The 22,161-nt window shown below is 48.8% G+C and overlaps 1 protein-coding gene across 4 annotated transcripts in view; it reads left to right on the forward strand.

The window, feature by feature from the left end:
* The window catches only part of ZFYVE26 (zinc finger FYVE-type containing 26), a 77,189-nt gene extending 58,913 nt beyond the window's left edge, over nt 1–18,276 (forward strand). For 3 of the 4 annotated variants that reach the window (XM_070417798.1, XM_070417817.1, XM_070417807.1), the window contains 10 exons: nt 520–667; nt 906–1,115; nt 1,806–2,024; nt 9,226–9,423; nt 10,101–10,300; nt 11,115–11,256; nt 11,540–11,599; nt 12,802–12,984; nt 13,596–13,640; nt 16,239–18,276. In XM_070417798.1, coding sequence (XP_070273899.1) covers nt 520–667; nt 906–1,115; nt 1,806–2,024; nt 9,226–9,423; nt 10,101–10,300; nt 11,115–11,256; nt 11,540–11,599; nt 12,802–12,984; nt 13,596–13,640; nt 16,239–16,442 — 1,609 coding nt within the window. In that variant the 3' untranslated portion in view covers nt 16,443–18,276. Of the gene's footprint in view, nt 1–519; nt 668–905; nt 1,116–1,805; nt 2,025–9,225; nt 9,424–10,100; nt 10,301–11,114; nt 11,257–11,539; nt 11,600–12,801; nt 12,985–13,595; nt 13,641–16,238 lie in introns of those variants that run through there. The other variant, XM_070417827.1, reaches the window with a different exon arrangement.
* Nucleotides 18,277–22,161: the final 3,885 nt, after the last annotated feature.

A 22,161-nucleotide genomic window follows, 5' to 3' on the forward strand; every position in this document is an offset into this window, starting at 1 on the left:
AGACCTCCGGGAATGGTAGTGATGTGAGCCCTGTGCTGAGCAGGAGTGCAGGCCGTCCATACAGTCTCTGTGCTATGTCCCACGCAAGCAGGGTTCAAAAGGAACAAAAAGCAAACAGGAAACTTAAGAGCCTCCAGCATTCAGTGTAAAGGCCTTCCTCATAGAAGACCTGAGCGACCCTGCTCCACATGTTAAGACCTTACATGTAATGAGCGCCTGTGAAGTTCCTGACACTGTCCTCAGCCCTTTCACTTGGGTTATTTCATTTTTATATTCATTTTACAGCTGAGTAAATTGAGACAGAGAAAGGTTAACTAGTTTACCCAAGATCATAGAGCAGCTAAATGACGGAGTTGAGATTCAGAGTCTGGCTCCAGCCTTCTCTTGTAGTGTCTCTGCACCTCTCAATTCCCACTATCACAGTTCCATTGGAAATAAATAGAACAACTTTAAGCAGCAACTATTCTTACTAAGAGCTTACTGTGGAGCCTCATTGCCTTGTCTTTTTCCTCCCCGTAGCTACATCAGCAAGGTAGACGTACTGAATATTTTAGTTGCTGCTGCCTATCGCCACGTGCCATCTCTGGATCAGATCTTGCAGCCGGCTGCAGTAACCAGGCTAAGGAACCAGCTTTTGGAAGCTGAGTACTACCAACTAGGCGTTGAGGTAAGGCAAAGACAAAGCTTACTTCTACCCCACTGTAATGAATTGCCTTGCCTGGCCTTGCAGACAGGTATTGCATTTCAGTAGTTCTTGGCCATGAGCAAGTATCTAGGGCATGACCAGTTTGCCTAGGTGGCGGGGGGCGGGGGGGATGATTGGCAACAAGGGGATAGAAGAGGCCTTCGGGACTCTCAGGCCTTGATGTAAGTACCTCTAACTACAGGAGCTGTTTTTCCTCCAGGTCTCCACAAAGACTGGGCTGGATCCTACTGGGGCGTGGCATGCTTGGGGAATGGCCTGCCTCAAAGCTGGGAACCTCACCGCCGCACGGGAGAAGTTCAGTCGTTGTCTGAAGCCTCCTTTTGACCTCAATCAGCTGAGTCATGGCTCAAGACTGGTACAGGATGTGGTTGAGTACTTGGAGTCCACAGCGAGGCCACTCCTATCCTTGGTAAGAGCACAGTGGACGGAGGGTCCACTCAGGGAGGGAGGCCCAGGAGCAGTAATGACCTGGAGACATGATCAAATTCCACTCAGCTGACGGTGGCAGGCTTGGGTTTTGTTCATTCTATTATAGCTTGATAAATAACTATATATGGTTAGATAAGTAATACAGAATCACATTTTTTTTTTTAAAGCAAACTACAGAAAACTACTTTTAAATGATAAAAATCACATATAATCTCAACCCTAACTGGTTTGGCTCAGTGGATAGAGCGTCAGCCTGCGGACTCAAGGTTCCCAGGCTCAATTCCAGTCAAGGGCATGTACCTTGGTTGTGGGCACATCCCCAGTAGGGGGTGTGCAGGAGGCAGCTGATCGATGTTTCTCTCTATCCCTCTCCCTTCCTCTCTGTAAAAAATCAATAAAATATATTAATAAAAATAAAAATCACATATAATCTCATACCCAGATTTAAATAGTATTTAGATTTTGGTGAACCTTCTATGTTGTGTTTTTGAATGAAATTGATGTTATGCAGTATTATAATATATAGAATTTTGTATCCTGCCTATTTTTCTACCCTTAAAACTGTATCGTGAGCATTTTCCACATTGTTAAATATTCTTTAATGATAACTTCAGGGACTGCAGAAAACATACTGAGTTCCATTTTCCCTCACTCTCTCCTTCCCTGTCAGCAAGATGATGATTACTTGGCCACCTTGAAAGAACTGGAAGCTACCCTTCGGACCCAAAGCCTCTCTCTGGAGGTGATCCCTGAAGGGAAGATCATGAACAACACCTACTACCAAGAATGCCTCTTCTACCTGCATAACTATAGCACCAACCTGGCCATCATCAGCTTCTACGTGAGGCACAGCTGTCTACGGGAAGCCCTGCTGCACCTGCTCAACAAGGTGAGACACAGATGCAGCTCTCAAGCAGCAGTGCCTGCTCTGCCCTCCTAGGTAGGCCACTCAGCTTTAAGGGGTGGGGGCGATAACCCCCTTCAGCTAAACCCGGTGGTGAGCTATGAGACCACCTCTGGCAGAGGGAGGCCCGGTGGAAAATTCTGTCTACACAGATAATGATTTGATGAGTGTGCAGCAAGTCTTAACCTGGATCCCAGATTGCCCTCCACTGGCAGTGACAAACTCCATCCCTTCTCCCAAAGCCCACAGCAGAATCAAATGGTGGTTGGGAACATGCTCTGTGGAATAAGATGGTTGGTGTAAGTGGTGTGGCCTTGAGCAAACTTTTTAACCTCTGTTTCCACACACCTCCACCTGCCCTGGGACTGTGTCCCGCTGCTGACCAGCTGCTCATCGCTCAGAGTTGTTGCCACAGGGCCTGGAGTCACCCCTAGCACACATCTTCTGTTTGGGCTGCAGTATCTTGTGGAGGGAGAATATGCTGTTTTTCCCCTCTGGCATGCACCGCCCTCCTCCCACGGAGGCACAGGCACCACGAAGTGCATCATTTCTTTGGAGCCATGGTGAAGCCAAGTCAGGATTCGGTTTCACCACAAGCCTGTGGCAGTCCTTTTTTTATCTGAACGTTCCATGAAAACCTTATGGGGAATTGGCTGATTCATACTAAATCTTACCTAATAATAGACAAGCATGTAAATTAACCGTCCCTCTGCTACACTCACCAGCCAATCTGGAGAGTATGCAAATTAACCCAACAAAGATGGCGGTTAATTTGCATACGTAGGGGCACAGCGGCGGAGCGAAGACTGAAGGCTCTGTCCAGAGCCGCGAAGACTGAAGGCTCCGGCCGGAGCGAAGGCCTGGGTCCCGGGTGCCGGAGGAAAACCAGTGCCGGCAGCCAGGGGAAGGGAAGGCCTATTGCACGAATCTCTTCATGCAACGGGCCTCTAGTTTCATATAAAAGTAAAAAACCTCAAGGTATACTTTCACTTCCATTTGCCACTCTAATTCAGAATGGCAGCCGATGAAGGGTTGCAAATAGATCGTGTAGTGTTGCTCCAAGTGAAGTCAGCAGTTCAGAATCTTCATAACCGTGCCCCTACAGGACAGTGAAAGGGAAATGTTTTCACTGCTGCCTTAGCTCCTAACTGTGCCTTAGCTGCTAACCAGGTCTCGAGAATAATTGGAAAGTTATATCACTTAGAGTTTAATTGCTAACCTTTTCCTCAGTTTCCAAATGAGTTTTGAGGTAAATCTGCTTTTCCCAAGCACAGGTAGACAGTGGAAATCACCCAGTTCCGTGTCTTCTAATTAATGGCTAGTCCAGAGAGCTAAGCTGCTTACTTACTTCATCTTGGCAAAAGCCGACGAAAGCGTCGCCCCTGCTTTACATTTGTGAGAGCTGCGTGGAAGCTGTCTTTTTATCTCCTGTGATCTCAAGCACCCTTGAACTGAAATATCTTACCTTCATCTCAAGCAGGTTGGGAACAACAGAAACACACACACACACACACACACACACACACACACACACACACTGTGACAACAACTGAATGCCTAGAGAGAGCGTGGAAGACGCTATGTTTCTAACCTATTCTCTGTCCTTTTCGCCCCTTCACCTGCCACACCACCCAGAGTGAGCTTTCTAAAACATGAATACCTGCTGTGTCTGTTATTCATGACTAGAGGCCCGGTGCACAAAAATTTGTGCACTCGGGGGGGAGAGGGGGTCCCTCAGCCCATCCTGTGCCCTCTCGCAGTCTGGGACCCCTCAGGAGATAATGACCTGCTGGCTTAGGCCTGCTCCCGGGTGGCAGAGGGCAGGCCCAATCCCTAGGTGCAGCCCCTGATCGGGCTCAGAGCAGGGCCGATTGGGGAGTTGGGGTGCCGCCCCCTGTCATGCACAGAGCAGGGCGGATGGGGAGGTTGTGATGCCACCCCTAGTCACACTCAGGGTAGGGCCGATTGGGGGGTTGGGGCACCGCCCTCTGTCACACTCAAGGCAGGGTTGATAGGGAAGTTGCGGCGCCACCCCCTGCCACGCACAGAGCAGGGACCATCGGGGGTTGGGGAGCTCCCCCCTGTCATGCACAGAGCAGGGACCATCGGGGGTTGGGGAGCTCCCCCCTGTCACACACAGAGCAGGGCCAATCAGGGGATTGAGGAGCTCCCCCCTGTCACGCACAGAGTAGGGCCAATAGGGGAGCTGAGGCACCGCCCCCTGTCACAGAGCAGGGCCCGTGGGGGGGGGGGGGTAGTTGAGGCGCCACACCCTGTCACACTCAGGGCAGGGACGATGGGGAGGTATGGCTCTACCCCGTCTCACATAGAGCAGGGCCCGTGGGGGGGTTGGGGCGCCGCCACTGTCACACACAGAGCCGCAGGGCTGATCAGGGGGTTGGGGCGCTGCCCCCTGTCACACACAGAGCAGGGCTGATCAGGGGGTTGGGGCGCCGCCCTCTATCGCCCACAGAGCCGCAGGGCAATCAGGGGGTTTGGGCGCTGCCCCCTGTCACGCTGATCCCGGTGCCGGGAGGCCTCGAGGCTCCGCTGATCCCGCCCGGCAGGGTCACAGATCCGGGTCCCAGACCGCAGACAGCCTTGCCTGCTGCCGCCTGCCTTCAGTATGCAAATTAGCCGCCATCTTGTTGCTTCAGGGTGGGGGTCCCCACTGGGGTGCCTGGCCAGTCTGGGTGAGGGGCTGAGGGCCGTTTTCAGGCTGGTGGGCAACTGAAGCTCCAAACCTCTCCTTTTTTTCTTTTCTTTTTATTCTGGCATTTATTTCCCTTCTATGGCTGTCACTGGAGCTGAGAGCCGGCTTTCTCTCTGAGGCTCAGCTGAAAGCAGGTTTCTGGCCTTTGTTTTCTGTATTCGAAACAATGTTGCGACTCCAGCTCTGAGATCCCGGCTGACTGACAGGAGGTTTCTGGAGTTTTGTTTATCTTCTGTAAATGTTACTATGTTTCCAACTGAAGCTCAGAGGCCGGCGGGGAACGTTGGAGTCCACAGCAAGCAAGCCTCCTGTTAGCTTCCAGCTGCCTGGCTGCCGGCCGCCATCTTGGCTGACAGTTAATTTGCATAAGGATACTCTGATTAGCCAATGGGAAGGGTAGCGGTCGTACGCCAATTACCATGTTTCTCTTTTATTAGTGTAGACTAGAGGCCCGGTGCACAAAAATTTGTGCACTCGGGGGGAAAGGGGGTTCCTCAGCCCATCCTGTGCCCTCTCCCAGTCTGGGACCCCTCGGGAGATAATGACCTGCTGGCTTAGGCCTGCTCCCGGGTGGCAGAGGGCAGGCCCAGTCCCTGGATGCAGCCTCTGGTCGGGAGTTGGGGCGCCGCCCCCTGACACGCACAGAGCAGGGCCCATCAAGGGGGTTGGGGCTCCATACCCTGTCACACACAGAGCAGGGCCCAACAGGGGGTTGAGGAGCTCCCCCTCTCACTCACAGAGTAGGGCCAATAGGGGAGTTGGGGCACCGCCCCCTGTCACACGCAGAGCAGGGTGGATCAGAGGGTTGGGGCGCTGCCCCCTGTCATGCACAGAGCAGGGCCCATCAGGGGGGTTGGGGCTCCGTACCCTATCACCCACAGAGCAGGGACCATCAGGGGGTTGAGGAGCTCCCCTCTGTCACTCACAGAGTAGGGCCGATAGGGGAGTTGGGGCACCGCCCCCTGTCACACACACAGCAGGGCGGATCAGGGGGTTGGGGCGCCGCCACTGTCACACTCAGAGCAGGGCCGATGGGGAGGTTATGGTTCTACCCTGTCACACACAGAGCACGGCCCGTGGGGCGGGGCGGGGGGAGAGTTGGGGCGCCGCACCCTGTCACACACAGAGCAGGGCCCGTGGGGGGGTGGGAGTTGGGGCGCCGCACCCTGTCACACACAGAGCAGGGCCGATCAGGGGGTTGGGGCGCAGCCACTGTCACACTCAGGGCAGGGCCGATGGGGAGGTTATGGCTCTACCCCGTCACACACAGAGCAGGGCCCGTGGGGGGGAGGAGGTTGGGGCACCACCCCCTGTCACACACAGAGCAGGGCCGATCAGGGGGTTTGGGTGCTGCCCCCTGTCACGCTGATCCGGTGCCAGGAGGCCTCGCGGCTCCACTGATCCCGGTGCTGGGAGGCATATTACCCTTTTACTATATAGGATAGAGGCCTGGGGGCTGGCTGGTTTGCCCTGAAGGGTGTCCTGGATCAGGGTGGGGGTCCCCACTGGGGTGCCTGGCCAGCCTGGATGAGGGGATGATGGCTGTTTGCAGCTGGTCACACACCCTTCAGGGTGGGGGTCCCCACTGGGGTGCCTAGCCAGTCTGGGTGAGGGGCTGAGGACTGCTTTCAGGCTGACGGTTGTTGATTGAAGCTCCCAAAGGCTCCTTTTTTTAATTTTATTCTGGGCCAGCTTTAGCTCTGGCTCTAGCTCTGAGAGCAGGTATCTGATTTGTTTCGATTCTATAATCGAAACAATGTATAACTTCAGCTCTGAGATCCTGGCCTTTTATATTTGTTAGAATGTTTCAAACTGCCAGCTCAGAGCCCGGCAAGGCAGGCGGGGAACGTTGGAATCTGCAGTCCCTGGAGCAAGCAAGCCTCATGTTCGCTTCCAGCTGCCTGGCTGCCAGCCGCCATCTTGGCTGACAGTTAATTTGCATAAGGATACGCTGATTAGCCAATGGGAAGGGTAGCGGTCGTATGCCAATTACCATGTTTCTCTTTTATTAGTGTAGATTCTTGTTATTCCCTCTCTGAAAGGCCTTCAGTGGGACCCACGGCCACAGGATGGAGTCCAAATGCCTTAGCTGCAGGGCCCACCAGGATCAAGGCCCCTTATTTCTCCAGTTTATTTTCATACAAATGCTACCTAGAACCTACATTCCAGATTTACCCAATGACCTAAATTTTTCTGGCTGTACCGTGGACTTTCTTACTTCCATAAGTCTGTTCCCTCTGCCTAGAATGCCCTGCCCCTCCTTATGTTCTCTGAGAATGCTTATTTATCTTTGCAGACCCTCTCTGTGCATTCACAGAACATGCAGGCGATGTTAATAATCTCTTCCTTTTCACCGCCATGATACCTAGGCTATAGCTCTGTTATTGCATTTATCCCCCTGGGTTGCAACTGTTTGTTACAGTTGTATCTTCCCATCTGGACTGAGAAGGCCTGTATTTTACTAATCTGTGCCTTTGGCACCTGGCCTAGTTATGAATGAATGAATGGATAGATGAATGGATGAAATGGAGGTTCTTAAGATGTTGCTCTTCTGAGGAATTCTATCTTTTCTATGGAGCTGAGGCCTCTGCTCCTGAGAGTCTGTCCTACAATATTGAGGTTAGGCCTGGGTTTCTCAGGAACAGCCAGAGTCAGGAAAGGAGCCTCACCCACTGTGGATGTTCTCAAAGCCCAGTCTTCTCCACGTCTAAGCAACTCGTGCCCAGTGCTACTGGGCCGGATGGTTATACTCCGTGAGTGGATAGCCATCCTTTAGTCTCCATTAGTTACTCCTGATCTAAATGCCAAAGTGCTTTTCTTTCCTATGACTGTGGAATAGGGGTTTATGACTCAGGGTCTCTGAACCACAGATGAGTTTCAGAAGCAAGGGGATTAGTAAATGTGTCTACTTTCGTGAGGAGTCTCAGACTGTTTATCATTTATTCATTCATCCAAGAAAGATGTATTAAATAGCCAACAACTCTTCTGGACACTAAAGATACAGCAGTGGGTGGGAAAAAAGCAGAAACAAATATCTGTCCTCATAAAACTTATATTTTAGTAGAAAGAGACAGTAAGCCAGGTAAATAAAATATATAGTGTAGGTAATGAGTAATAATAAGAAAAATAAAACAGGGGACGGGGTGCCATTTTAGCTAGGATGCCAAGGGAAGATGACATCTGAACAAAGGCCTCGGGGAGGTCGGAGTGAGCCGTGCAGATTGTGGAGGGAGCCCAGTCCAGGGGGAAGGGGCAACAAAGGTCAGTGTGGCTGGAGCAGTGAGCTGGGGACAAGTAGGAGCAGAAAAGGTCAGAAAGGTTGCAGAGACCAGATCACATAGGGCCTGCTAGACATTCTGAGGACGTGGACTTAGCGCTGAGTGCCAGGGAAAACCATAGGAGGATTTTGAGCAGAGGAATTTGGCATTTAGATCTGACTTATGTTTTACAGGTTGACTTTAGACAAAAGAGAGGCAGAAGTGCAAGATGGGAGACCAGGGAGGAAAGTATTGCAAAAATCCAGGCAAATGGAGATGATAACTTGGTCCGGGGGGCACAGTGGAGGTGGTGAGAAGTGGTCAGATTCCTGCATATTCTGTATGTGTTTTGATAGAATTTGCTAATTAATTTGATGTTGGGATATGGGGGAGAGATGACTAAGGTGTTTGACCTGAACAACTAGAAGGAAATCATCTAAGAAAGAGAAAACTGCAAAAAGAGCAAATTTGGAAGAAACAATCACCAGCAGAGTTTTAGGTGTAGTAAGTTTGCTAGGCCCCTGAGAGGGCATGTTGAATAGGCAATTGGGTATTAGTTGGTTATGCAGTGCTGGAACTCAGAAGGAAGGAACAGGCTAGAAATAGGAATTTAGGCATAGTTATCAAGTCAAGAGTAATTAAAACAGTGAGGCTTTAAGAAATCACCAAAAGAATGACGATAGGTAGAAAAATGAACAGTCTTAAGCTCTGGGAAGAATGGGAGAATCAGCAAAAGAGATTGAAAAGAAGTAGCCAGAAAAGTAGAAAGAAAACCTGGAGAGGGTGGCGTCCTGGAAGCCAAATAAAGAAAATTATTCAAGGAGGAAGAAGCCATCAGCTGTATCAAAAGCTGTTGATAGATCAAACAGAAAACAAGGTCCAAAAATTAACTTTTAGATTTAATACTATAGAGGTCACTGGTGACCGAAGGGGCAGTTTCAGAGCTGTGGGTACAAAGGTAGGTAGGAGTGGGCTGAAGAGAAAACCACAGGAGATCAATAGGAGGCGGTGAGCGTAGATAACTCTGTAGAGGATCTTTCAGCAAAGGGAAGGAGAGAGTAGGACAGTCACGAGAGTGGGATCCTCAAAGGTGTCTGTGACCCTCGGTCGTTAAGAAGCACTGCCCTCAGAAGATGCTGAGGAAATTCAGAACGGGTCCTAGGAAGTGCCAGACCCAGGCTCGAGACTTCTGACCTTCTGCTTCGCCCTGCTCCAGGAGAGTCCTCCAGAAGTCTTCATAGAAGGCATTTTCCAGCCAAGCTATAAAAGTGGAAAGCTACACGTTTTGGAAAACTTGCTAGAATCCATCGATCCAACCTTGGAGTGCTGGGGAGAGTACTTGCTCGCCGCCTGCCAGCATCTGCAGAAGAAGAACTACTACCACATTCTGTACGAGCTGCAGCAGTTTATGAAGGTAAGGGTGGCCCAGCCTGCCTATTGTCTCTGTCGCTGAGGCCCTGCCATGCGCAAGGGGAGACTGCGTAAGGAGAGGGAACAAGACTGTCGTTCGGTCCCTGGCCTTGCTAATCGGCTCATGCTAGAGCAATCCATGTTACTGTGTAGCATTGCTAAGTAGGAGGATTTCTCTCCCCGTTCTAAAGAGGGAAACCTGAATCTTGTCAGTAATGGCATTCTTCAGAAGTCAAGGGATGTAAGAGATAGTAGTTTCAAGGTAAACATGCATGAATGAGAATTTATAAGGAATGATGGAGTGTTTTCAGAGAAGATGCATGAAAGGAGAGGAAACAAGTTTCTCCCAATCTGTCTGAGGTTTGCCAACTAAATCACACGAAATTAAGTTATTCAATGCCACAGTTAGAGCGAAGCCAAGTTGAATGGAAAATCAAAAGTATCCTCTTTAAGATCTCTTCTGTGGTGGAATAATATCCTACCCAAGATCTCAGCCAGTCACTTCACTGTGGGGTCTCTTGGGCCTAGGAGGGACTGATGCCAGAGAGCAGTGCAGCAGGCGATGGGAATGGGTGCTGGCACGCAAGCGTCATGGGTGGGAGTCAGATCAGAATTCCCCCACACCCCACCTTCCCAGATCCCTGATCTCCTCTGACCTAAACTTTTGTTTTTCTCTTCTAGGACCAAGTCCGGGCTGCCATGACCTGTATTCGGTTCTTCAGTCACAAAGCGAAGACATACACAGAACTGGGAGAGAAGCTCTCGTGGCTGCTTAAGGCCAAGGACCACCTGAAGATCTACCTCCAAGAAACCTCCCGCAGCTCCAAGAGGAAGAAAACCAACTTCTTCCGAAAGAAGATGACTGCAGCCGATGTGTCCAGGTAGCTCCGGGGTCAGGGGACAGTCGGGGCCAGAAAGGCTAGAGCTGAGTGTCTGTTGGGAATGAAGCTGCTCTTGCCCATCTCTAAGCCCGGGGAGGGGGTCGGGGGAGGGAGGAATACTCATCTAAAAGGAATTATTCCTACCGATCTTGCTGCTTCGAGCACAACACCCAAAATAAATGCTCCTTGCCTGGCTGACATGGTTCAGTGGTTGAGTGTCAACCTATGAACCAGGAGATCACGGTTAGGGCACATGCCCGGGTTGCAGGCTCAGTCCCCAGTAGGAGGTGTTCGGGAGGCAGCCGATCAGTGATTCTCTCTCATCATTGATGTTTCTATCTCTCTCTCCCTCTCCCTTCTTCTCTCTCTAAAATCAATAAAAACATTTTTTTTTAAGTAAATGCTTCACCACTACCATTTACTGCCTCATAGACCCAGGTGCTAGTTGCTTTATGTGTTTGTTCGTTATTCATCTCTCCTCAGCTGATGGACTCTGTGAGGGCAAGGCTCATGTCTCTCTTGACCTCTGTTGTTAGCAGCACATCGGTGCTCTGTAAATACTCACTGATTCAAGGACTGGACCTCACCCAGTTCCACAAAGCACCTTAACTATTGTGAGTCTGTACAGGGCAGTAGACCACCATTTCTGTGCTGTTATAACTGCTCAGAGGATGTCTTGATCTCTTCTCCTTCCCTATCATTTCTTTGGCCTTTTCCATTGCCATCTCATTATGATTTCTCAGTCACCCAGCCCTAGTCATGTGATTCCTGGAGCCCCTCAGGAGGCTAGCCTGTGCGTCTCCTGTCACCGTAGGCACATGAACACACTCCAGCTGCAGATGGAAGTGACCAGGTTTTTACACCGGTGTGAAAGTGCCGGGACCTCTCAGATCACCACCTTGCCTCTGCCAACCCTGTTTGGAAATAACCACATGAAAATGGATGTTGCCTGCAAGGTATGCACAGTGTTTCAGATCTGCAGAGTCTATTCTCCTTCAGAACATATATCACATTTATAATATTATTTCAGTTGTTTGTTTGATGGCCACCACCCACCAGAATGTGGGCCACAGGAGGAGGGAGAGCAAGTCCATTCAGATTGCTCTTATATCCCTAGTGCCTAGCTCCTAGTAGATCTCAACAAATATTTGTTGAATAAATGAATAAATAGGGGCCCTCCCTCTTGATTGAGGGGCTACTCTGTGATTATTGCTTCTGTTGTTTCCCTCTCCTTTTCAGGTCATGCTAGGAGGGAAAAATGTCGAAGATGGTTTTGGAATGGCATTCCGTGTTCTGCAGGTATGACCTGGATTACTCGAGATTATGCTGAGGGCGACCAGCTCTGTGAGACATTATTCTTCAGAAAATTTTATCCCCAGAATAGTAGATTCACATGTATATCAGGATGAAATCAAGGAGGTGGTTGTTACAGAACTGAGTCAAATTCAAGACTCTAGGCCACTTTGTCAAAAGCCAAGTAACCAATGACAAATTCATCAAAAGCTATCAAATAAATTCCTGAAACAAGTCTAGGACACTTGCCCACACTGGTTCCCTGCAGAGCCTCGCTCACCCTCGCAGGGGAGCATGGCCAGAGGAGGTGGCTGGGGGGTTTCCTCTTCAGCAGGAGAATCCCCCACCCCCATCCTGGCAACAAGAGCTGGCCCTCCATCCTCCATCTGCCCAGGAGCTGGCTTGATGAGCACATTTTCTGTTGCCTGTGAGTAAAGGATGCAGGTACCGCCGTGTCACTGGAGCCACGCTAGAGCAGGGCACTGACACCACAGGGAGCTGTGCGGTTTCTCCAGACCACCCCCCACCGCACAGCTACACGCAGACACCCTGAGGACCATCATCCTGGGCAGGCAGGGTCTTAAACATAAGCTTTATGCGTGTCTCAAGGATCAACAACTTCATGAACAACCGGCAGATTTATTTCTTCCCCGTTTTCAGTGTTGGACAAAGCTCTCCGCACACAGACACCCCTGGTGGCAGGCAGAGTGACAGCTGCTCCCAGACCCCAGGGAGGATTGTCCTAGACCAGGCTTGAAGTTCAAGGTTATCTGATGTTTCCAGCAAATCAGTCTTTTGATGAATTGGTCTGTTTCCGTACACAAAGGCACCTCTTAACAGCACCAAGTGTCCCGGACAGCAAATACCAGCCCCAACATCTGTCTTCCCAAGAAAAGGTGACTCATTAGAGAGAGAATGAACACTGTTGTGACTCTGATTAGAATATTTTCATAAAGTGATACAACAGCAAGTAAGATGTACCAGTTTAAATGTTGAGGTTATGATTTTTATGGTTGCTTCCTAAATGTTTGCTTGACTCCAAAAGAGGAACTTTTGGCTGGTTTTGTTTGTTTATGTGTGTTTTCTATTGTGACTACAATCAATATGGCTTACTTACACCAAGCATAGCAGGAGCTTTTTAAAGGTTGCCTTCTTTCCTCTGGTAATGCCCATGCCACCCTCAGCCCATCATCCACCTTCTATTCTAGGACTTCCAGCTGGATGCTGCCGCAACCTACTGCAGAGCTGCCCGGCAGTTGGTGGAGAGGGAGAAATACAGTGAGATCCGACAGCTGCTCAAATGTGTCAGCGAGTCAGGCATGGCAGCCAAGAGTGACGGGGACACCATCCTCCTCAATTGCTTGGAAGCCTTCAAGAGAATTCCACCCCAGGTGCGCTCACTCCCAGCCTCTGGCTCCTCCCTCCATTTCAGCATCTTCATGTCCCCTCTTTAGATTTCTGTTCCCCACAGTGCACCTGAAACTCTACAGGATTCCTTTATCTTCCTAACCCGCTATAATAATGGCCTCGCTCTAACCAACCCTTCTCTGGGAAGAAAAGTCATGGTGATAAGTGGCCCTCAACTCTGTTTCTAATGTTGTTTGCACTTAGAAGTGATTCTAAGGATTGTTGGAGTTGAGTGCCTGTGATAGTGCAGATGGTCCACAATTACATAAAGTGAAATAACACTTTATGCCTCAAAGCTAGGTTTGCAGATGGCCTTTGAGGTGTGTTCCTGTGAGAGTGTTGCCCTGTGGCAGAGCCACCTCATTTGTGAAGGCCAAGGACATGCCTCTTGAGAGCCGATCCTTCTCAAATTCCTAAGCTTAGTGTTATCATTAGATTCCCTTTGTTGCTCTTATGGCAGGAGCTGAGTTTATAAAAAAGTTGGGCAGGTGTCACCCTCCTGGAGTCAGACCAGCTGGGCTAAAACTGGATTGGGCCCCAGCTTTCCCCGGGGACGCTCCTTGCTCTCACATTGGCTGTGTTTCTGTCCTCACAGGAGCTGGAGGGCCTGATCCAGGCAATACACAACGATGACAACAAGGTGAGCAGCACTGCCTTCTACCCTGTGATGCTCATGCACATCACCAGGCTTGCCCTGTCCCCTTTATTCCTTGCTCTCCTTGGCAGTTCTGTTCAACCTGCACCTCAGCTTCCTTGTGATCCAGAGGGGAAGCCGGGACCCAGATAGGGGTGTGATGGGAGGGAATAGATGGGGAATGCGTGACCATTGACCACATGAGCCTTGGCCTTTCCATTTCTTTATCCCCGAGACAAACATGCCCTAGGCTGCTCTTGAATCTTCATTTTCTGTGGCGGTCTTCTCTCAGACAGCCCTCTGAGGTCCCCCACTTCCACCATCAGGTGATCGATTGGATGAGGTTCCCAGAGTGGGCAGGCATTTCTTTATTCTGGAAGGAAAACGGTACCCTCCACAGCAGGAAAAAAACACACCCAACCCTTGACCAACAAATACCCACTGGTGTCGCATTCTCTGGAAGAGGCCTTTCCCCTGCAGCCTCTGAGCTCTTCCCTGTTCAGTAAGAAATCAGGGAACCTTCGCTTCGCCTTGCCTGTGCACGGAGGGCCAGCCAGAGTCAAAGTATCCCCAGCTGCCCGTTTGTGGCTCATGGCAGGCCCGATCCACCTGCCATCCAGAGGACCGGGCAGGCCTGGGAAAGCCCAGCCCTCCGCAGCCACTAGCAGGGGAATGATCCAGCCGCTGAGTGTGAAGAAAACTGGTGTCAGGAAACAAATTCTTACGCAACCACGGAGCCGGTCCGGTGGCAGCAGTGCTAATCTCTGGAGTGCGTTTTCAGGGCATTTTTCATGTGAGGGCTTAAGGCAAATATGTTCTTAACATTTCTTTATTTCTGCAACACCCTGATGAGATCCTATGGAAAGGATGGAATTGACATTCTGAAATGTGGAAGATTACTTTTCTAGAATCAAAATGAGAAGCCGACAGCCACGTCAGACACCCAGGTTCCCTGACTCCCAGACTGCGGTCCTTTTCCAAGCCTTCAATCAGCCTCCCACTCAACAGGACAGGGGCTCTGACCCCAGGACAGACGTGCACTAACATCCAGAGAATCATTGCTTCTCAGAGTGTTGTTTTTTCAGCAGGTGTTTTTTGTTTATTTGTTTGTTTTGTTTTGTGTTTTGTTAACCCTCACCTGAGGATATTTTTCCCATTGATTTTTTTTAGAGAGAGTGGAAGGGAGGGTGGAGCTGGGGAGAAAGAGAGAGAAAAGGGCGAGAGGGAGAGAAAAGAGAGAGAGGAAAACATCAATGTGAGAGAGACACATCTACTGATCGCCTTCCACATGTGCCCCCACTGGGGCTGGGAGCCGAACCTGCATCCTGCCCTTGACTGGAATGAAACCACGACCCTTCAGTGCACGGGCTGATGCTCTAACCACTGAGCACCCGGCCAGGGCTCAGCAGCTGTTTTAATGCACTTTCATAGTCTCAGGCTACAAAATCTTGCCCCAAAATAGGTTTATTTCACTCCTATTCCAGCCTTTCTGGCACAATGCCCTCCTTCTCTTGGTAGGAATTTTGCCTGCCAACTTGTGTAACATATTTAACACACATAAGTGCCTGCGTGAGGACAGTATCATGGGGCAACAGCTGGATATCCAAACAGCAGGACTTGACCACTTTAGTGAGCTCAGAACATGCCAGGCATCAGGCTGTAGGAGATGAACTGTAATTGAGCTTAGGAAAGAAAGACTTTAGTGACCAAGGCAAAAAAGAATCTGGAGCATTGAAACACGAAGAGAGCAGGGTCCCCTCCAACCGTCAGGAGGGACTGTCACAGCAGAAAGGCAGCTTCTAATGAGAGCTCGGGGTGCTTGTGAGGGCCTCGCTGTTGGCTGGCCTGGCACGCTGGCCAATCAGGGAGGTGCTGGTGAGATCGGGGCCAGGGGAGAAGGGGTTTTCGTCTTCACCAAGCTGGGGATTCGTGAGATTGAGGGTGTCCAGAGAATAGGAGAAACACCACCTGTACCCAAAACGGAGCTTGCTCTGATCCAAACAACAAAAGTTAGACCTTTTCTAATTATACTTATAAGTTTTATTCCCCAAATTTCCTGCTAAAAGAGTTTAAATCCAGCAGGTTAAAAACAAAAAGCAAGGAGTGGGATCTGTGTGCCCATTGTAGGGGACAGGGATAATTGTTCATTCATTCACTTGATGCATACTTATTAAACACCCACTGCATGCCAGGCCCTGGGCTAGGCACCAGGAACTCACAGTAGAAAAAGCAGACACTATTCCTGCGCTCAGGGATCTGAAACTCTAGTCAAGGAGACAGACATCAATCAAATAATCATCCAAGTAACTGAAGTCACAGCTTGTGGACAGTAAAGCCAGGAGGAAGCTGGAGAGCCCAAGATAGTAAGGAGGGAAAGGCAGAGGCGAGACTCTGCCTTCCTGCTTGCCTCCTTCTCTTTGAAATTCGTATCTTGTTTGTAATAGCCTAGCGTCCAGGATGTTTAAGGAGTTGCTATAATATAGGAACCCAGTGATCGATCCGGTGGGCGAGAAGGGGCAGCTTGTGTGCCTGAGCTCTGGTGCAGTGTGTTTCTCGCTGATCCGTCAGTGACGTTTCCTTTCCACTTCTCATGCCCATTGCCAGGTTCAGGCCTACCTGACATGTTGCAAGTTGCGCTCTGCCTATCTGATTGCCGTGAAGCAGGAACACTCACGGGCCACAGCCCTCGTCCAGCAGGTGCAGCAGGCCGCCAAGAGCAGCGGGGACGCTGTAGTGCAAGACATCTGCACCCAGTGGCTACTGACAAGCCAGGCCCGAGGTGCTCTTGGCTCTGGCTCCCGGAAGTGACCACGGGCAGTGGGCCCTGGGAACTGGGACAGGAGTGATGGGGATGCTCTCCACCTCTTTCCTCCTGTGCAGAGAGACTTCTCTGGCTCTGCCCCAGGTCGGAAAGAGCTGGATTGGACCTTCCTTGCCATCTTGGGCAAAGACCGGGCCTTTCACACAAGTGCCAGGCTTCTCTAGGATTGTGGACTCTGCTTGTCTGGAGATGGCCAGCCTTCCTACCTCAGAGTGCATGCATGGCGTGCACGTTCCTGCACACTCATGTTTACGCGCAAGCATTCCTGAACAAATGAAACTCTTCCCCACTGAAAAGAGGCACTTTATTTAGACTTCTGCCTGTCTGGAAACCTTCCCTGCGTTTTGGTTCTTAACCCGGGTCATCCTGTTTGTGTACACAGTCCCCTCTGTAGAGACATTCCAGTAGCTCCTCGTGACTAAAAGGGTTTTATCATGAATTACAGAGCAGCACCGAACGGATTGCCTCTTTCCCCTCCCTTGCCTTCCCAGCACTCAGAGATGGTTTTGGAGCAAAGGCTACCTGTGGAATAACACTGCTCCAAGTGTCTCTTCTCAAAGCACAAGGAGTTACCCTGAGTCTTTGGATGGTAGTCTGAACAGAAGGGTCCTCCCTCAGGTGCTGGCATCTGAAAGCTGTGGGTGCACATACAAGTGATCGGGTCTGGAACCTCAGACACGACAGGAGGAGCACCACTGATTTCATCCAACAGGGAGAGAAAGGCCAGCCTCTCCAAACGGGAATGCAGGGGTTGCTTACAAGCACAGAGCCAGCTTCTGTGACTATCCCTGCTGCATAGTGAGAGGATGTGGCTCCCTCTTTGAGAGTCTGGGGCGAGAAATGGTAGCCAGAATCCTAGAATGAATGGCTAGACTTTGCCTATTTGAGTGACAGTCCTATTCGTGCCCCTTCAACTGGTTAGGAAACCACTTCCTCTCATCTCCTTCTCTGCAATCTCTCCAGGGCCTCAGGGCGATATGCAGAGACCCAGGGTCAGGACAGGGCAGTGCCTTCTCTGTCTCAACAGAGAAGCGGGGTCAAAGGTTTGCTTTGAAGGTGGCCTGCAGACAAGAATCAGACCAGGGGACAATGAATAGGTCCCATCCAGCTGGTGAAACGAGGTGATGTGCTCCTTTCATATGGGCTTGTATTCCCACCCGAGATGTGACAGTGTTTTCGAAAGGGTCTGTCATGCTCAGTGACGTGGATTTGCAAAGGAGAGGCCCAAGAGCAGCTCACAGCTCTGAGCTTCCCACCGGCCAGAGCTCAGCCTATTGAGCTCACATTTGCTGCTGAGACAAATAGGAACCAGAAGCTAAGCCAGCATCTCTGGTGCTTAGAACCCTGTGCATTTCCCTCGGAGCCAGGTGTTTTGATAGTAAAATAAACAAGTATTAGGCATCTACCAGGTTCAGAGTTTTCATCCTGATGGCAGGAAGTCTGCAAACAAAATAATTGATCCCTTTTGGGGAAAGTTGGACAAGTGGCTTTTCCTTCTTTGAGTCATAGAATGCACCTGTCTCCCGGGAAACGTCATTCCCTGGTATCTGCTTGCCCCTCTGAGCCTGCCCTTTTTGCACTGAACATAAGCACTTTATATGAATGGCCTGCAGATTTCGCAGCCCTTAACTTGGGATGTTAAACCAGATTTTCCTGACTTTTTTCCTCCAACTAGTTGAGCTATAACATAGGCAACCATTGGCTAGACTGACATAAGATGAGGTTAAAGGCCTTTGAGCATCACACTGTGGTCTCCAGCAAAACAAACAACATGTGGAAGGGTTGAATGTTTTACTACAAGCAGCCACAATAAAGTCTCTGTCCTACCAGCTTGGCTCCATGACTTCTTTGTGCTGTCTTGCTCTTACCCTTCCCTTCCTCCCTGCCTCATGGTCTGTGTGGAGAAAGTGGGTGGGAAAGATCAGATGGCCTTCATCTCTTAAACTTCTCTAAATGAGTCCCATTATAACTAATGACTTTATCTCAAGTTTCCTATGTGTTAAAGACTATTAGTGTATGCTCTACTACCAGAGACTTTTTTTTTTTGCTTTAATTGGGTAGTAGGTGGAGATCACACATTCATCAGGTATAGAAGGTAAGTGAAAAGTCCCTCCCATCCTTGTCCCCTAAGCCCAACTCCCTCTCAGACACTTCCAGTGTCAACAGTTTCTTGTCTCTAGTTCCAGAGCTATTTCATATATAGACAGCAGTAACAACTAAAGTATCCCATGGACTGCAACCAAAAGATATGCCCTAATTATTTTTTTTAAATATATTTTATTGATTTTTTACAGAGAGGAAGGGAGAGGGATAGAGAGTTAGAAACATCGATGAGAGAGAAACATCGATCAGCTGCCTCCTGCACACCCCCTACTGGGGATGTGCCCACAACCAAGGTACATGCCCTTGACTGGAATCGAACCTGGGACCCTTCAGTCCCCAGGCCGATGCTCTATCCAGTGAGCCACACCGGCTAGGGCATGCCCTAATTATTTAACCAGCCTCTATTCATGGACCTTTTAGGTCATTGCCATCGTTTGCCACAGCAAATTATACTGCAATTAATTATCTTGCCCAGAATACCCTGGGTCAGAGGGGATGTGCCCTTAGTAAGTCTTGCCAGTTGCCTTTCAAAGAGGTCAAGCAAATAAATGTCCCACCAGCTGTGTGGACGGTGCCTGCGTGCCCACACCCTTGCCTCAACAGTTACCAAACTTTACAGGTCTTTGCCTGTGTGATGAATGAAAAATGGCACTCTGAAATATTTTGTAATGCTGTTTGTCATTTTTTAAATTCTATGTCTTAAATATCAACCCAATTGTGATTCTTTGAAACCAAGTATAAGGTCTTTGGGGAAAACAGAACTTGGCTTAATTTGTTTTCTTGCCACCTTCTCGGAGCACGTGTTTGCAGTATAATATCTGAGCCGTGGACATTGCTACCATTATCTCCCTTCCCCAGAAACATGATCTCTTCCAATTCCTCATTTAAAAAAACACACAAAAGTAATGATAAAAGTACACCTGAAACCCACCTGATGTGTCACAACAGAGTGTGGAATCTCAGAGGGAAAGCAGTGGAAGGTGGGTGGGCAGGAGGTAATCAACCAGGGACACAGATAATAGGGAGGTGAAGGCCTGGGGTGGGGGCTGGAGGGTGTCAATGGGAGATATAGAGGGGCATATGTAATACTTTCAACAATAAAGATCTTTTAAAAAACAAAAGGAGATGTGTCATAACAAAGCAAATTGGAACCCCCAATCTAAATCTAGGATACAGGACCACTGACTATGTTTAGAAACCTGAGACACTCCAAAGTTACCAGATACCTCTGGCTTGAGCTTAACAAAGTAGATCAAATGCTAGTAGACTCTCTTCATATCCAAGCAACCAAATAGCAATAGTCACAGTGTCCCTGAGGAAAATGGCCTTATCTTGGTCATAATCCTTTCATTCACAGTAATAATGTTTGGCTAATCCATCCTTGAAACTTTCAATTCTTCTACACGTCATTCAACTGGTTTCTGAATGGCATCTCTGGTGGAGTCTTTCCCTTCTTTCTGTTCTTCATGTTATTTCTGCTTGGAACCCTTCCTTCACCACCTCCACTACCTCACCCTCCAGTCTTCTGTTGTCAAAACCCTTTCTTCAAGCCCATTTCAAGTGCCATCTCTATAAATTATTTGCTTCTCTGCTATACGTTCTCTTCATTCCACTTAAAGGCTGAAATTCTTTGAGGTTCTATTCTCTCTTGACATTCTTATCCTCTCCCATACAGCCTCATAGTTTCAGCAACCATCATGAGTTCTAAACCAAATTTGTATGCCTAAATTCTTCTCCACATCAGACCTGCCTCTTGACTGCTTTCTGGAACTCACCCACATGGCCGACTTGAACCTAAAAGCATTAGCACATCCAAAATGTAACACATCCTAATCTACCCATAAACTTTATCTCCCTCCTTCAGTGGCTATTAGTATTAATGTTATTATTACTATTATGCATGCTGTTTGGGTTAGAAACTTCAGGAGTTCTCTGTATTGACTAACTCTTCCCCTTCCTCATTCAACAAACATTCAAATACCTACCATGCATTAAGCACATATCCAGTTGAAAGCCAATTCCTATCCTACCTTCGCAGTCGGAAGAACCTGACCCTTCTGCTTCATCACCTCACTTCAGGTCCTTGTCACTTCCTCCGCTGACTGTCACAGACGCCTCTTTTCTTCACCTCAAACACCCATCCAAAAGGTGCACCTCCAATCAACTCCAGATTAAATAATACTTCTAGAAGAATAAACAGACTTCTCTATAATCTTGAGGTATGAAACGTCTTCTTAAGTAGATACAAACCCCAGAATCCATGGAACATTTAATTGTTTTTATTATGGTTAAAATATAAATGACATAAAATATACTCCTTTAACCCTTCTGTGTCACTTAAAGCTCTCCTATTCTGCCCACTTGATAGTCAATTGTATTTGTTATTTGATTACCTGATAGACCATAAGCTCCTGAGGGCAAGGACCACCTCTTGCTCACCTTGAGTTACCTACAAATTATTTATGCATTATTTACCAGTAAATAAAGGTTTGTTGAATTAAGTTGTATAGACTGTAGCATATACTGAATCAGAAATCATTGATTAAAGTGAACATTTTGAAGTATCTGTTTAAGAGCCTTTTTCCAAACTAAGCTTCTCAAGGTCAAATGGCTCATTTTTCACCTTCCAGCCCACACCCTTCTTTCAGGTTCCCAGAGGAGACATATTCTTTGCCCTCCTGAGCCAGCGGCCTAGTCCACTTTTTCCCTCCTCTTCACCTGGGGACTCATCGTTCAGGTCTTGCTTAAACACAGGCCACTTGGTTCAGGAAGTCTTCTGTGATCTCTCCCCCCTATTCCAGACTAAGGTGGGCACCTCTTAGATGGGCAGGAAAGAGGCAAGGAGGGCAACAAACAGAAGCAAACTCTATCTTTGATGAAACTAAAAGACCACTGTAAGAAATATTCACAAGATGAAGATTAAAAATGGATGGAGTAACACCTAATGTAGAAAGTGGAAAGGAAGAAAATATGAGTGGGATACAGGTAAGTTTGCTGGTTTGGGAGCAGAAAGTTGAGGGAGTTGATGGCTGATGGCTTCGATATCATCTATGAAGTCAGAGGGGAAAATCACCTGTTAATGGTTCAAGGGAGCTGGTGGGTTGAATGGCTTGAGAATAGAGGAGGACATGAATTAGGGGTTGTAAACTCAGAGGCAGTTCACTGTGAAGCTTTTGAAATTTACCTGGCCCCTGTGAGTTGCTGGGAATTGTATTCTAGATGGGCAGAGGAAACCAAATTGCTATCAGAAAGCATTTTCATGCAAGCATTGCTGGTAAAATCCTAAGGAGATCTCAGAATACCTCAAATCCCCAGCTCCCCCATTATGCATGGTTGTTGATTTTTTTCTCATTTTACCAGTAGATCAACATCCACTTTTGTACCTAATTTTGTGTCTGTTAATTTTGTATTCTCTTCTTAAAGATGGCCCCACAAATTGTATAAGCTTCCCTGCATCCATCCTAGCTATGGGAGAACAGTTGAGCAGGCAGTGTTGAAAGCCCAGTTGACATCGATGACCAGTGATTGGTGATTGATAGTGGCCCCAGTCTGCCAGGTGGAGTGATTTTCTACTGCAGCACTCTTGGCGTGTAGAAATCAGAG

This window comes from Myotis yumanensis, unplaced genomic scaffold, assembly GCF_028538775.1.
Source record: "Myotis yumanensis isolate MYYU_CA2020_CCGP unplaced genomic scaffold, mMyoYum1.0.hap1 SCAF_1, whole genome shotgun sequence".
In the NCBI taxonomy this organism is placed as follows: Eukaryota; Metazoa; Chordata; class Mammalia; order Chiroptera; family Vespertilionidae; genus Myotis; species Myotis yumanensis.